General features: G+C 26.2%; 1 protein-coding gene across 1 annotated transcript; it reads left to right on the forward strand.

The window, feature by feature from the left end:
* Positions 1–1,469: 1,469 nt before the first annotated feature.
* On the forward strand, positions 1,470–15,078 carry LOC135923473 (leucine-rich repeat and WD repeat-containing protein 1-like). The gene is made up of 10 exons (XM_065458235.1): positions 1,470–1,615; positions 1,658–1,773; positions 3,868–3,946; positions 3,986–4,108; positions 10,798–11,023; positions 11,686–11,783; positions 13,207–13,383; positions 14,585–14,742; positions 14,796–14,891; positions 14,938–15,078. The coding sequence occupies exons 1-10, from the start codon at positions 1,495–1,497 to the stop codon at positions 15,028–15,030; spliced, it is 1,287 nt and encodes a 428-aa protein (XP_065314307.1). The 5' UTR covers positions 1,470–1,494; the 3' UTR covers positions 15,031–15,078.
* Positions 15,079–16,999: the final 1,921 nt, after the last annotated feature.

Genomic DNA, 16,999 nt, shown 5'->3' on the forward strand with positions numbered 1-16,999 from the left:
ATCAGGACGCAATGGGTGTTGTACACTGCTTTGGTAATCCGTCATTATTCACTACTTTCACCTACAACCCTAAATGGGATGATATTATACATTAATTATTTCCTATGCAGACGACTGCCCAGATTTATTTTGTCGCTTTTTCCATCAAACAAAAATTAAAATTTCATAAAGGATTTGCTCTTAATTTTATCAGACACACAAAATAATAGTTAATCCTCATCATTTTTTTAAAAAAATTACCTAAATTTATATGGCAATAAAAACGAATTTCTTAAAAAATATATAAATAAATTGCATATAAGTTTCATTAGTATTGAATGGTATTTTTGTAATTTAAATAAATAGCATTTTTTTGTACTTAAAATAAAGATATAGATAGCCCTTATCAAATTTTTGATAAAAGGAGTTAACCCACTAATTGGTAAATCCGAGATTTCCCCTTCATGCGATGATAAATTATTTAGAAATTTAACTATCTCCGGGTTTGGGAAAAAGTTTTGAAAATTAATATGGGTTAGACTGGGATTGGAAAATATTCCTCAAGATTAATATTTGCTTGCACCTGACTTGGGAATATCTTTTACAAACTATTATTTGCTGGGCTAGGAAAAATTTTCAAAATACCTGGCTTTAAATTTTTTAATGTTAAATGTTAGTCTTATGTAATCAGTAATATATTTACAAATAGTTTTGATATTAAGCTCATTTAAATATATTTAGACTCAAAAAATAGTTTCCACTCTTAGTCTTAATGGGCTGGACTCAATGACATTGGTTGGGCTTGACCTAAATGGGGAGGGAAGGGGGGTTTAAAAAAAATATAAATTGTATATGATTTTTAAATAAAAGGTAACATCTTTCTTAAAAAAACGAATAAAATTCTCATTCTCCGTCATTTTTGACGGGCTCTCTACTAGTATATATATAACGAAACTCCAACGGGGTGTTTCTTCACTTAATAGTTGCTAATTAATAAAATTGGTTAAAGCTCGATTACTTCCTAACAAATTATAGTGCACGTAGTTATCACTTATTCGTAGGCGCGTACTCTCAGATAGTCTCAATTTTTTTAATAATATTCCTTAGAAGAAATGATATAGATTATTTGATTCTTGAATTTAAAAATTAATACCAATAGCAACTTTACAAAATTTGATAAAGAAATAAAAACAATTTATTTTAATGTTGATTCCAACCTAGGGTTGAGCTATGATGTTCATCTAAAACCCTATTATAGGAACAGAATGAATTAAAATAGATACTCCAATCTATTATTAATTAGATCGGAAATAAATCTGGTAAATATTTTAGAAACAAAGGCAAATTCCGCTAATTTATAAATCTTATTCAAAAAAAATCAATTGCATTCCTTGAATTTCTTTATGTATGCATTTTTATTATATATTTTCCAGATCGATCGACTTCGGTAACGTAAAGCATTTACCTGATAAACATGAATTATAGTCACTTTTCATCTCATTTAAACATGTGAAAATGATCTTACCTCATTATAAACTTAGGCATCTTATAAGGTGTCATTCCTATCAAAATGATCCTGAAGATGATTATTCTCAGATATGGGATATTAAATTTGAGCCAGATATTGAAGATATAGGTACTAGAATTTATGGAAAGCGTTTAATACATAAAATTTTAGATAAAACAACATCTAAATGCGCAATTGTTGGTCAAGATTATTTAAATATTGTTGACTGTGAAAATGGTAATATTGATATGAAATTTAAATGTCCGAAGAGAAACGATAAAGATGAAGTTTTTTTTAAAACTCTTAACATGAATATTTAAGTTAAATTTAAAATTAAAACTATTTATAAAATAACATATATAAAAACTATTAAGATAATACTATAAAGACTAAATTTAAAAGAATTTATAATTAGTTATAGATTTAATAATTGAATTCCAAAAAAGAAACCATAATTATATCTAAAAATTTTAATTTTTTATAAATAAAAATTCCTTGACCTTGTTTCAGTGTCTAATTTTGCCACCTATATTTTATAAAAGCTTGAATTTTATTGGTAAAAAGAGCCATTGATGTATGTGAATATAGGAATAAAAAGGACATTGTTATGATCTTTACTAGCTGATAGCCAGTCAAGAATGATGAGGAATCCGAATTTTCTCCTTTATTTAATGATGGATAAATAATAAATTTTACCTTTATTTGATGTATGAATCAGAAATTTTCCAATCTTATGAGGTGTGATTCAGAAATTTATATTTATTTAAATAAGGGGTTATCTAAAATTTCCCATTATTTTTGATAAAATATGCATATGATGTATATATTTAGTTTATGTGCACAATAAAAAATCTTTTAAAATAAGTTTCTATTCATTTTTATTTGTACCAGAAGAGTTTTGTTTCTTTTAACAATTTTTTTACATCCAGATGTGATGGTTTTCATCCTTCTCAAATTTCGTATAAAATCTTAAATTTCAAGCAAATTTTAAAAAAACATATTCTTAACAAAGCCATTATCTGCTTCCATGATAACAATTACATTGATTTATTGAGTTGGAAAATTACAGACCTATGATATTTCATAAAAGTGATAATACATAAAACATGGCTCAAAATTATAAATAGTTGTCTATTTTCTAATTTATCCATCAATAAGAGGAGAATTTTTGTTTCATCCATCATCAAATTAAGGAGAAAATTGTAATTCTTTGTCAATCTTGATGATCTATTAGCTAGTAATCATAAATGCAAATGTTTACTTATGCGTAAAAATTACCTTATTAAAAGATATAATTGTATAAAATTTAAATATTTATTAAATTGGGGGATTGGATCCTTCCTTAAGAGTTTTATTAATAGAAGGCACAAAGCACTCCTTGGTCAATTGTTCTCCAGAGTTTTGAGTAAGTTTGCATAAATTTTAATTTTTTGTCAATCTTGATGATCTAGCTGCTGCTAGTAATCAAATAAATGTAAATGTTTACTTATGCATAAAAATTACCTTATTAAAAGATATATAATTGTATAAAATTCAAATATTTATTAGATTGTGGGATTGGATCCTTCTTTAAGGGTTTTCAATAATAGAAAGCACGAAGCACTCCGTAAATTTTTCTCTAGAGTTTGAGTAAGTTTGTATCTTCTTATGACATGGATCCATTCTTCAATAAGATCTTTATTGTAAGAAAATATATTTGATAATTTAAACATTGATACTGTGAAATCTAAATTCTAACCCTCTGATGAATTGGCTAGGCTATATTTCTTAATTTGATAAATTTCCATTTATTGATAATTTATCTAAATGTGAGGCACCTTGAGTATACAATGTAAATATTTATTAAAATAAAATCATCTGTAACATAATTACCAATATCTTTAACATCTTCTGGTGAGGTATCTTGGGTATTATATAAAATCATCTCCATTAAAAATAAAATATAAAATCTAGCATCACATGATAGAAATTAAATTATTATTGCTTAACATTTGCATGATGATTTTTTATTGGGCGAATAATTTTTAAAAGATTACTGTTGGCTAAATTTGATTTATGTTGTGACATGGCCTATATATATTATAGATATTTTTTAATTTTTTGGGTTAGTGGATTGATGTTGATGCTTGGCATGCAGACACACAAGTATATTCTCATATTAATGATTTGCTAAGGGATAGTTGTCATATATCAGGCCTTAATTCATCTAAGTTTTTATGTTATTTTATAAATAGTTTTAATAAATAGTAAAAAAAAATTAACATATTTGGTTTTATTATTAAATATGAATAAATATATAATGTTCATTTATTGGAATTCATATGATAAAATTTTATGCAGGATTTAATTTTTTAAAAAATATTTGCCTGTAATTTTATTAGGAATTATATACTCTCTGCTGGTCAACTGTTCAATATAAGGAAAATATGACACAATATACTAATATACTGGCAATGGCAGGTGCACTAAACCATTTAATTTATTATCATTATAAAATAGGTAAACTTAGAAGTATTTATTTAATCCAGCCATCTCAATTATCATGGTATGAAAACCTAAGAGGGCATAAGGGTCCAATAAAGGCTCTCACTTTTCATCCTATCAAACATAATTGGCTTTTCAGTACTACTTAAATTTTTGAAATTTATTATAAACAATATCTTTAATTTGATTATTATAATTAAATAACAATCATTATATATTATATTTGGTTAAGTAATCACCAATTTTTTTTTAACTAAGGCTAAACCATAGCTTTTTTGGCAAAGACTAATCCCAAGCCCAGTGCTGTGCCAAAATATTGGCCCTTGGGAAAGAATGGAGATTTGTTGGAAAACATGATAAGGGATGTGCCTTTAGACTTAGGGTATGTTTCATGCCATGTCATTCAGTCTCCATTTCATATACTGGTTTTAAATTATAATTATAGGTTTACTACCCCTCCACTTTTTATACCACCCTTAGACAAGGCCTAACTAAGCCTGGTGGATTGCCAATCCAATTCTTTTGACTAAGACTAAGCCGACATCCACATTTGAGTGCAAATGCAAAACTGGCTAAGTAAAATCTCGCTGATTATTTGCTAGCAAAATGGCAATCATATTTGAACACAAAATTTTTATTTTTTTATGAGATATATTTAGTATATTAAAAATCAATGTATAAACAAAAAAATGAAGGAGAATTTTATGTTCTTTATCCATGGATATTAATGAAATTTTATAATGTCTAAACAATATTATGCTGGAATAATTATCTATTAACAATATGTTAATTCAATTATTTAATTAAATAATATATGTAAATTTATCATAAATAATTATTTTAAATGTATATATTTCTTTAAATATATCTATTTTATTAATTCAATTATAAATTTGAAACTCTATGATATTAATACTAGTGGTCTGCATCGGGCCTAATTTTTCAAGCCCGGCCTGGCCCGAAATTCTTTTAAAAAAATTTTGCCGGCCTGCTCAGTCCGAATTTATTTAAATATAATTAATTTTTATAATTACTCAAAGTAAACGATATATGTTATATGGGGTCTACTTTCTATAAATAAAACCACATATTTTTATTTTACATAAAAAATTCAACATAAAATTGATAAATTTAGATGTATTTTAAAAAATTTCTAAGGCCCGACCCAACTCTGCCCAAATTTTCTTAAAAAATATTAGGCCCGGCCTGGGCCTACTTTTGCACTAATTAATACACTTAAAAATGAAAATACAAATTCTTAATTTTGTTAAAAAAGGAACCATAATTATATCTAAAGATTTCTATTTGAATTTTTTGACGAATATATAAAAATTCCTTTGCTTTGTTTGTAAAATGATGAATTTTGCTCTCAGGAAAGAACAAAAGAAATAAAGTTTCAAAAACTTATAGGTTAAGAGCTAAGAATGGCCGTTTTTGTTGAATAAAAAGGAATGAGATTTTTGTATTTATTGATCTTATTTGTTTTGCTTGGGTTAGTGGATTAATGTTTGAGAGAAATGATTTGCCGAGGGTCCAACTTATAGTTGTCATTAGTCATCTACATCGAGTCTAATTTTTCAAGCCTGTTATAGCCCGGCCCGATCCTGAAGAAATTTTTTTATTTGTCCCGAAAAGCCCGACCAGAAAATAAATTATTTGTCCGCCCGGCCCTTCCCGAATTTATTTAAATATAGAAAAATTTCGTTTTTTTATTATTGTATAAAAAATATACTATAAATAAAAAAATATTACCCCCTTGTTTCTTGCAAGAATTTTAAAATATGTATTTATTTGACAAAATGTAATGATATCATATTTAAAAATTAAGCCCAGCCCGACCAGAATTTTTTAAAAAATATTAGGCCCGAACCGAAATAATTTTTTTAAATAGACCAAGCCCGGCATGAAATTCTTTCGGGCCGGGTACGGGGGCCGTGATTTGCAGATCTCTAGTTGTCATACCACCAGGTCTTAAGATATCTACGTAAGATAAATTTATGAACTCAGGATGATTCGGAATCTGGGCAGCTGTTAAATCTCGATTTATTGCATGATTTGTTGCTGTGTGGTATTGGTGTCGCTTTTAACTGTATATAAATTGAGGGCGGGAACTGGTGATTTGCATTTGATACAGGCATGCGGCTATACGATGTCACAACCTAGACGTAAACCAATGGAAATTCTGACAGTTTGGTCTCCATTAGCTAGTAAAAGCAAGTCTGAAAACTTCATAATATTTTTATAATTTTTCACAACATTGAGTACATTTTATGCCGTTTACCGGCACATCAAAACTTATTTTCAAGCGTAAATGTCTATACATACCAAAATTTGCATATTTTCCGTTCATCGTCCTTTTTCAAAAACAACAAATTCTAGCCAAAATTCAGGACAAATTCAAAATATTTTTGGAAAACATTTTAATCATTAAATACCCACTTAATTGGTCACTCGCTCAGTTATCTTCTAAATTGGGTTGTCGACTATTTTGCTATCAATCTATTATCTTTAGCTTCATTTTTATGATCCAGATTAACAAACAACTCAATGATCTCAGGCTTTATATGACCCTCCGATCGTTTATTAGTTGGAGCTACTAGCGTTGCTAGGGGGCACGGGGGCTCAGCCCCTTATGTGCATCTTCACTCCCCTTAAACATCAACATCAATCCACTAATCCAAGCAGAAACAAAAAAGATCAATAACATCCCTTTTATTCCAATAGTTACTTTTACAAACGACCATCCTGTAAGTTTTTAAAAATTTTAATATAATTTTATTTGTAATATCTATTAATTAGACCAATAATTTGATTTGTTTTATAACATTTCCATATTATGTAAAAACATTTTTATATATGGTTATTTTACTTTCCGTAATTATTGTAAAATCATTTTGATATAATTTTAAAAAATTATATTATTAATAATAAAAGTTTTAAAAAGTTAAAAATGTGAAAGTTTTAAAGTTTTCGAATATAGTCTTATGTTTTGGACGCAAGTTGAAGTAGGAGAATGAGAATTAAAGTATTATGCTAAGTGGTAAAAATATGATATTTGGATAATTTTCACCATTTTTCCTCGTTCGATGAATTGGAGCATTATCCATTATTAGCAATGAAAAATTATATATAATTTATCGAGGTATATTTTGAATTTTATGGCAATGAAAGCCTCATCTATAATTATGAATTTTTTCAATCCACTTATTCCTTTTGTGCATAGGACTTGTATATTTTTCCTTTGGAAGGGAGTGACTTAACAGATGGTCTATATTCCAAGGGTGCCCACTTATAGTGCGAAATAATGTCGATATTAAAACCTGCCACTTTCAGGAAGAATACATTTTCTAAAGAAATATTTTTTCTCTTGTCACAATATTCCTTTCGAATTTGAATTACATCTAGAGCGCTTCTTCTATCGGGTTCTTTCCCAATCCTTTTCCTACTCTAACTTATTAATTCAATACATTTTGATATGGCCGACTCGCTCATTCTTAGATATGGCGGTTATGTTCTAATTTTTGGTGATGTAGCCGTTATTACCAACAATACAGTTATCGAATAATTAGATAAAGGGCCATCGTAATATTTGGAGAAAGCTTCCCGCTCAAAACGATAAACTAAATATTTAAATCATGGATAATTGTCTTTGTATTGGGCTGCATCAAATGGTTTGCTCCATATTTTAGCCAATTTAATTTTTGCTTCCCAATTACCATTTTTTCCACAAACGAATAATAAAATAAAAATTTAGTTGCTTTTGAATAAATGGTTTTCACATCGATTTATAATGTTAGACATCAATTGGTATCTATTTATTTAACCCCTCGAGAGAATATGATGTTTCATTAGGTGTATCTTAAATTATGTATATAGTTAGTAAATAATCATATATTATATTAACAAACCTGAAAATGGAGATAGTTTCAAAATACTAGCCATAGAATTTGACATATAAAAAAAATAAATAAAGATTTTTAATTGGAGAAAAAAATTATTAGAAAATTTAATTTAAATTGCAAAAAAATTACCGGAAGTTTTTATCTCAACATTTTTTTAATAGTTTTTTAAAATAGAATATCTTTCTCAATAGGATTTTATAATAATTACGGAAAGTAAAAGGGTCAGTTTATCTTTTCAAGCTGGAAACTTTCCCTGAATTTTACGATAACCCTTTATCAAATTATATAATAAAACAACGAAGTCGGAAGAAAATAGATAACACAGAACTTCAATTGAATATAATTGAATTGTTTATTAATAATAACGGCTATACCATCAAAAATATAAACACTTACGGCCACATCTGAGAATAAGCGAGTGGGCCATATCAATACATCAATGAAACCCGATATAAGAAATGTTCTAGATGTAATTCAAATTCGAGGAGAATATTGTGACAAAATGAAAAATATTTCTTTTGAAAATATATTCTTCCTGGACGAGACAGGGTTTTATACCCACATTATTTTCACTATGGATAAGCATCTTTGGTAAAAAGGTCATCAGTTAAATTACCCCCTACCAAGGGGACAAATATATCAGTAATATGCAAAAAACTAATAAAAAGACTGAAAAAATTGCAATATAGATGGGGCTTCCACGGCCATAAAATTCAAAACCTACCTCGGTTAATTATCAAATTTTTACCATCAAATTAATTATTAATAATGGATGATGCTCCTATTCATCAAGCAAGTATAATAAATGAAAATTATTCAAATATCATTCTTTTACCATCTTACCACAATTGAATCCGATCGAAAAAATTTTCGGAGTTCTTAAAAATTAATACCGATCCTCTTAAACCAATTAACAGAATAGAAGTTATGCTACTACCACGCATATTTTGAATTTCAAATTTTTATTCTCACACCACATTGAAGATAAAATTCGATGCATTCCTTTAAATGATTGAATTTATAATTGATTTATATTGTATAATATTTTATATACTTTGAATAAATAATAAATTATTTTGGCATCTCGAATTGATCATAAAAAAATCTAAACAAATAAGAATAAACTGAAAACTCATTCGAATTTTCCTTCATGTTTTTTAAGAAGTTATTTTAATCATATCCTGATTTCCAGTCTAAAAGTAAAATTATAATACTACCAGGGCTGTGCCGATATTAAATATCGGATCAGATCGGCACCGATATCTCGAGTTTTCCAAAAATGTCGGATCGGGCCGATACCTGCAAAAACCCGATCCGATCTTTTTACTTTTCTTTTTTTGTTATTTTATGTACATTTATTTTACATTAATAATATTTTCTAAATAATTTTTTTTAAACAATGCAAATGCACAACACCTCTTAAATTTTATTTATTTTTTAAAATAGATTTATAGTATTTTTAAAGTTTTTTTATAAAAATAGAAAGGAACACCCAATTATTTATTTTAAATCTTTTTAAATAATGCCAATTTTATTATTTATACTTTAAATAAAAGAATTTTTTAAAATATGTTATCTGAATTATGGAAATATTTTACAAAAGACAAAGATAATTTTGCAAAATGCATTATCTGCGGAATTCTAATTTCACGGGGAGGAATAATGAAAACTTCATTTAATACTACCAATATCCGGTGTTTTAAATTATTTTAGAAATCAAAAAATTAAATTAATTGCTTAATTTGTTTTTTTGCATAAAAAATATTGATTTCTTTTCGAAGTGGGGTGGTGAAAAATCAATATAAATATCGGATTGGTTTAAACCAATATCGGAGTATTTTTATAGAATTTTTTTTAAAATTCTCATTCCCCCTACTTGAGTCCAAAACATAAAAAAACTATATTCGAAAACTTTAAAACTTTTTACATTTTGAAAAATCTTCATAGCTTTAAAGCTGTTAGTTTTATTAGAGTTTTAAAGCTTTTATTATCAATATTATTTTTTTAAATTATATCAAAATGTTTTTTACAATAACTACGGAAAATAAATTAACCATATAAAGAATGTTATTCCACAATATGGATATGTATTACAATAAAACCATATTATTACTGTTATATATAAAAAATATTTTTTAAAAATTACCTTGATATTTTTCCATTTTCCTCAGATGATTTGATGAGTTCTTGATGTACCAAGTGCAATAGGTTACAAATGCAATACAAGTAGAGAAATCGGAGAAAGACTAAGGAATAAGATTACACTAAATTATATTTAGTTTAATTTTTTCTATTTCTAGTGTTGTTAAAGGCTTGATTTTTAAAAACGGTTATCCCAATATTTTAACAAAAAATACGTAAGCCTCGAGATTTCGTTGATAGATGTCCAAACTTTTCTGCTATCTATGAACAAAATCTCCAGGCTTGCATAATATTTTTAGGATAAAATATTGAGTTGTTTTTAAAAATTTACCTATTTCTTCCATAAAAAAGTTTTAAAAATGACAAATTCTCGCTCATCTGAATTACATTGGCAATCATCGAATATATGATGCTAAAGCATATTTAAAAATTAATTATATTATCTATTTTAATTTCTAAAAGTAAAAAAAATATTGTAAAATTACGATGATATTGTCATATTTCTAAGCTAAAAGAAAGGGAAATCTCGGTGAAGCCAAAAAAAATTAATTAAGCCTGAACTTAACCTAGAAAATCTGCGATAGACCTAACCAAATAATTCCTCCTAGCCATAAATCAAAAAAAATCGACTCATGATTAGTCTTACTCTTAGCCAAATTAAATCAAGCTTGGTCTTAGTTGCCTAAAAATCGCCAATCTTATTACCCAGCTATAATACACATACATATTTCAAAAATGTTTAATTTAATAAAATATTACATTTATCATTTTTTTTAAAAAAAGGTGGTGACATGTTGGGTCAGATCATAGTGTGGGATATTGCCATCCCAACTATACTTAAACCTCGTTTAAAAAGTAGGAAAATAGGCGAATTCAAAACTCCAGTTGGGGACATATTACAAATGTGTGTATCTTCCAGTACCGATACTCTTGTCGTAGCCACACAAAAAGGATTATATTTTTGGAGCGACCTGTCTGATGATAGAAAAATTTTAACTTCTAATCTCACGTTTATACTTTCGAATAATTGTTTTTAGCTCCCCCTACCCCTCCCTTTTGAGTAAAAAAAATATATAAAGATTATTTTTATGATTATCAAAAGTTTTCGGGTTTTTTAAATATATTTTATTTATTTTTATAGCTAACAATTCCGATTTCAAATATTCCCGGGCCGGGTTTAGGGCCAGGCCTGCAGGTCTCTGATTTTAATTATCCGAGTTAAAAATTTATTGATAAACTATATTAAATAGCTAAACAATATCTTATCGATTTAGGTCACAAAAAATATTTTTAAAAATTACCCTGTCCAGAAATGGTAATCCTTTTAAAAATTTTGATTTATATATTTAAAACAAAATTGATTTATTTAATATCTAGGCGCTTAAATATAAATAATTTTTAAAGAATAATGATTTTCTTTTCGAAATTTAATCTATTCCTTTTTTTCGGGTAATCTTGGCTCTCCTGGTTATTACCTATGCCTTTAAATACTTTATCAGACATCAAAGTTTTTTTTAAAATATCCTATCCTTAAAAAAATAATATAGTCAAGCTAATTTCAAATCGATAATAAATTGTTATTAACAGAGAGGGGGGGGGATGCAATATATTTTGCATTATCATAGTTTATTTTGCTAAATTTAAAAAGAATGTTTAATGATATATATATAGACCCACCCGTATTATTCTTCCCTTTTCGCTCGACCCTATGTCCGATGATGTATTAGAGATCGTGGACGGATTATGCTTGGTTTCGAAAGAACTTATAGGTTTCAAATTATTTACGACTAATTATGAGTTATAGAATCTTGTTAAATATACTGATAGAAAAAAGAAGAAATTGGACGTTCTTTGTTGCTTTAAGAAGATGGCCACTGCAAAAATTTGTTATTTTAATATTTGTAACTTAACAAAAAAGAAAATATAAATGATTTTTCTGCTAAAAATGTTCTTACTAGATTGAAATTTGATCTAAAATTTACTAGATATTTTTTTATTTGCTAAAATATTTAGGAAAGTTAATTGAGAAAAATATTTTATATTGTTGATTTACAGAAAGGATAGGGGCTAGAACATCAATAGTAGTGGAACGTGACATTGATGAATGGTATATGAAAGAATTTAAGAATCAATTTTTTTATACCAAAAATTAATTCATGTTAATTTTCAACAAAAATAATATTCAAGTGATAAATGAAAATTAATGCGAATTAATTAATTTATTAAAACTTAATATTAGAATGATAAATATAAATTAATACGAATTAATTTAGTTAATAAAACTACTATTCAAAAAACGCATATTAAAAAAGAATAATAAAATAAGCGGAATTAATAATATAACACTTAATCGGTTGTAATATCGCTTTCTTCGATTTTATTCCTTGAAACTTCCACCTAGAGAAAATAAATCGCTGTTTGTCAAAAGACCGCTACCCTAGGCACAGTGCGATAAATTTGATTGCCAAGGTCCTAAAATAGGATAATATACCAAACTCTTTTCTACTTGTTGGTCTAATATCGGTGTCAAAAGGCCGTGGATTAATGCTTATCCCATATGTGATCCTGAACTTTACATGAATATACATAATCGCCAGATCGAATTTCCGTTAAAACTGCCTTTAATTGGACAAAAACCTTAAACGAAACAAATATTCCTTCTTAATAACGTAATTTTTGTCCGTTGCTAAACCCTTTCCTTTTTAAAAAAATTACTGGAAAAATTATTCGCGATCTATGCTGACCCAAAGAAATATTTTCACTTGAGAAAAGGCATAGAGAAATAAATATGTAAATCGAATCTATTTTATAACGACGGTTCTTTTAGATTAATATGGTGCATTATTTTTTTTAGTATGTATTTCTTATTTTTAAATAGTACATGTAATTTTATTATTTATATTGAATTATTAAAAAGAAATTGCATAAATAACCAAAAAAACAAATATATATTTTAAGATTAATAAATTAATATAAAACTTTCCATTTTTGAAGATTCTTTATTTTGAGGAATAATCCAAACTCAAACCCAGCTATGGATGTTACTAGCTCCTATAATTTAAGCATGCTAAAGAGTATTTTATTTAGGCGTGCAGAGCACTCATTTGCTCCTCACTACTATATCATTGCATATAATTATAAATAAATATTTAATCAGTAAGCATTTATTATATATTTCATTTTTTTCAAAAGCTTCCAGAAGTTCTACAGATAGAAATATATATATTTGGAATTTACATTCACTGGGAAACGGGAAATCGCACTTGGATCATTTTGCGGAAGATAAAGTAAAGCCAGCCATTGTAGCGATCATCGAAGGACCGAACACTAAAGAATATTTTATGAAAATGTCATCTTCCTACAATTCTAGTAATGTTATTTAGTGTTAAATATTCGTTTTTTTTGTAATTGGGGGTTAGGTTGGAAGAAAATAAACTCTCTTTAAACATGATTTGTTCATAAAGTTCAAAATATCAAAGCTATGATATACAAAGTTTTATTATAGAATATGAACGCGCGACATATCATTATAAAAATTACATTTTTAATCCAAAGTTGAAACGACTTCTTGAATATAAAATTTGTTCCATATAAATATATAAATTTATATCTATTGACGTGTTGGTTAAATAGATAAATAAAATTTTAAGTAAAATAAAATGTATTACCTTAGGCATATAAAATTTGGAACGAAAGTTGCGTTATAAAAAAAAATAACTAAAAAAATAGAAATCAAAGTTATAAAAAATTGAAACTATTTAAATTAAATAATTAAGTTACAAAAATAAAAACAAAAATCCATATTATCAACATTCTCATTTTTAAAAATTCTAAATAATTTAATTTGCTTAAAATAAATAGTATTTTTTTAATAATTAGTGCAATGAGAATGACGTAATATAAAATTTTAATTTGATTTATTTCATAATTATAAATGTAATATTTAATGCCATTCATAAATATTCATTTTTTCTCATTAATTCCAGTTTGCCTCACATAACAATATAACAACTCATTAAATATTATTATCTAATTTAAATTTAATATTATAAAGAATTTTTTTGAAAAAATCAAACTTTAATTTTTAATGTTATAATAATATTATATAAAATAAAAGGCTTTAAACTTTAATGAATTTTTTTTTAGCAAGTTAGTGTTGAGAAGTGTTTTTTTTGACACTCACAATTATATAATACTACCGGGCAAGTATAAATGATAATTTATTGGAGAATCCCTTAATTTATAGTTAATTAAGAGTAATGACAAAAGAAAATAGAAATAAAATTAGATACAATTTTTAAGGAACGCATTGGAACATAATTTGTTGTCTAGAATATAAAATAATATATGAATGAATAACCTATAAATGTGTAAATAAATTAAACCATACTATTTTATTGAAAAAAAAATTATGCTAATAAATTTAAATAAATATCTTTAATTTTAGGATTCGAATTATCGAATCTTCAGAAATTCTAGAAATATATAATTATTTTGCAAGTCATTCAAAAATGTCTTCAAATTTCAATAATATATATACCGTTTTGATTAATAATTATAATATTTTTAGTGGTACCTAACGAATTACCTATTTACCTTATAACTGGAGATGATTTAGGCAATATATGGATTTATGATGTGACAAAAGTAGTACGCGAATATACGACATCACTCAAAAATGGGCCTAATCTTTTTTCTACGCCCATTAATACAATAGTTGTTTCGGAAGTAATTACAATTTGTTTATCAATATTTTAGTACCTTGATATATTATGTTTCAGACATTAAAATGGAATATGGATTTAGAAGTAAACTGCTTAAATAAAGGTAAACTCGATAATCACAAAATTTTGCCTAACTGGAAAAATTTATCAAAAGTAATATTTTATTTGATGTATCATATAATAAAATTTAATCATTTAGATTGTTAATTGTGTTAGTTCTTCTTCAGATTTGAAATATATAACTGGAGGGATGAATAATAATATTCTTACAATATGGCAAAATGACGACTGATATATATTATTTTTATTTATCTCTAATATTTTATAGTATATATAATTGTGTAAATAAAATTGTAAATATTTATATGATAATGTAATTAATGAATCCATCTAATTCATATTTTGGTATAAAATGGTTTAAATTATAAACTGCAGAATCGAAATTCTTGGTACAATTTCACCCGTGGATCAGCTAAAAAATTTAGACCTGATATTTTAAAAATAAGCATAAATATGAAAGAAATATCAAAGTCAGAATATTTAGTTTATTCTCTATTTTTAACTTTATGCAACAAGTTTAAATATTCAGCTATGACTTTGTTAATTTGAGAATTTTTATCTAATTTATTCTATATATTTACACCCTGACCTATTTTTTTAAAAAAAAATTATTTTCTCAATCAGGCAAAGAAATAAGAATAGGAAATCAGTATAATAACATTTTTCAGGCCAGGGTGGTCTATATTTTATTGATGTTACTTTTGTCCCGCAGACCTAGCTAGCTGCAGAATTTATTTATATTTAATATAATTTAAGTTGTAAAAGGATTATTATATAATAATATATATTTATTAGTGTCCTTGAATAGCCAAACCCACTAAATGGTTTATTTTACAAGTTCTAGCTAAAGGGAGGGGAATTATTAGAGGCTATGGTTCCCATAATTTCTATTGTTAGACGGTCAACTTACTTCAGGCCTGAAATATTTTCTTTTTCCAAATATATTTAAGGTTATTACGACCGAACCCGAATTTTTTAACTTTATATGATTGATTTCTAGAAAACAAGAGTAGAAAATATAAGGTTGCGCAAACTTTATTTATTTGCTTTTAATATATTAAGTTATAACTGTCCTAACTTGATTACTGCATTTTTCAAAAACCAGTAAAACTTTTAGATATAATAATTTTTTAACTCTTATTTTTACAAAAACTTACATATCTCATTCTATTAGATTGATAGCTTCTGTAATTTACTAGTAATTTGTATTCATGTCGATTGGAGTGAACTCGAACTTGTGATTTTCTTGATCAAACTAGACCCAACAGTAATTTTTTGACCACGCTTCCGCCAAAAGTATAGGCGATTATTTCGCCGCCAAAAATTTTGTATGGCCTCATGATATAGAGTTTTGATTATTACAGAAAATTTATTTAACATTAACAATATAAAGATATTTTTGTATTAAAAATGCGATATTGTTTTATAATTGAATATCAACCGAGATAGGTTAAATTGTTATTAAAATAAATGTTATTACATAAAAATTTATAAACAGGATTTATATATTTGAAATGATGATTATATTTTATTTCGTTTTAAAAATAAAATAAAGAAAAACCCATATTTCAAATTACTAAAATATTTTTAATATTATATTATAATTATAAAAATATATTATATTTATCTTGACATAATAAAGAATAAAGTTTATATATATTGGAGCAGGCTTGTAAACGGTAACATTTAATGTGAGGGGGGGGGGGGGATGGGGTGTATATTTTGAAATAGATCAAATAGTCAAACATCTCGTAAATTTTTTATTGAAAAATTATAAATGCAAATTTTTATATTTTAACAATATATTAAAAAAAAATATGGGTTTTTTTTCCTAAACCAATAGAACTAAATAAAAATTTATTTTTCATCAATTATCTGATGCTCAATAAACCCTCTTAATACAGAATGAAGATGTTGATTTAGATCTGCATTGGGCGGGGTTTCGGCCCACTCGCTTATCTAAGTGGGCTGGCAAATAAATTTTTAAGAACGGGCGGGCGGGTTAAAAAAATTTAAAATCATTTAAGTAAATAATAAAAAATTGTTCCTATGAACTTTTTTGGATATTAAAAATTAAAATGTCCTTTTTTGGTATCATAAAAACTTTTAATAAATAAACTTTTTTGTATATTTAAAACTATATTGGTGGAAACGACAAGAAAGAGATTGCCAAAGTTATGAAGATTAACAAGAAAAATATT

Source organism: Gordionus sp. m RMFG-2023, chromosome 2 (genome assembly GCF_954871325.1).
Source record: "Gordionus sp. m RMFG-2023 chromosome 2, tfGorSpeb1-WG-v2, whole genome shotgun sequence".
NCBI classification, from domain to species: Eukaryota; Metazoa; Nematomorpha; class Gordioida; order Chordodea; family Parachordodidae; genus Gordionus; species Gordionus sp. m RMFG-2023.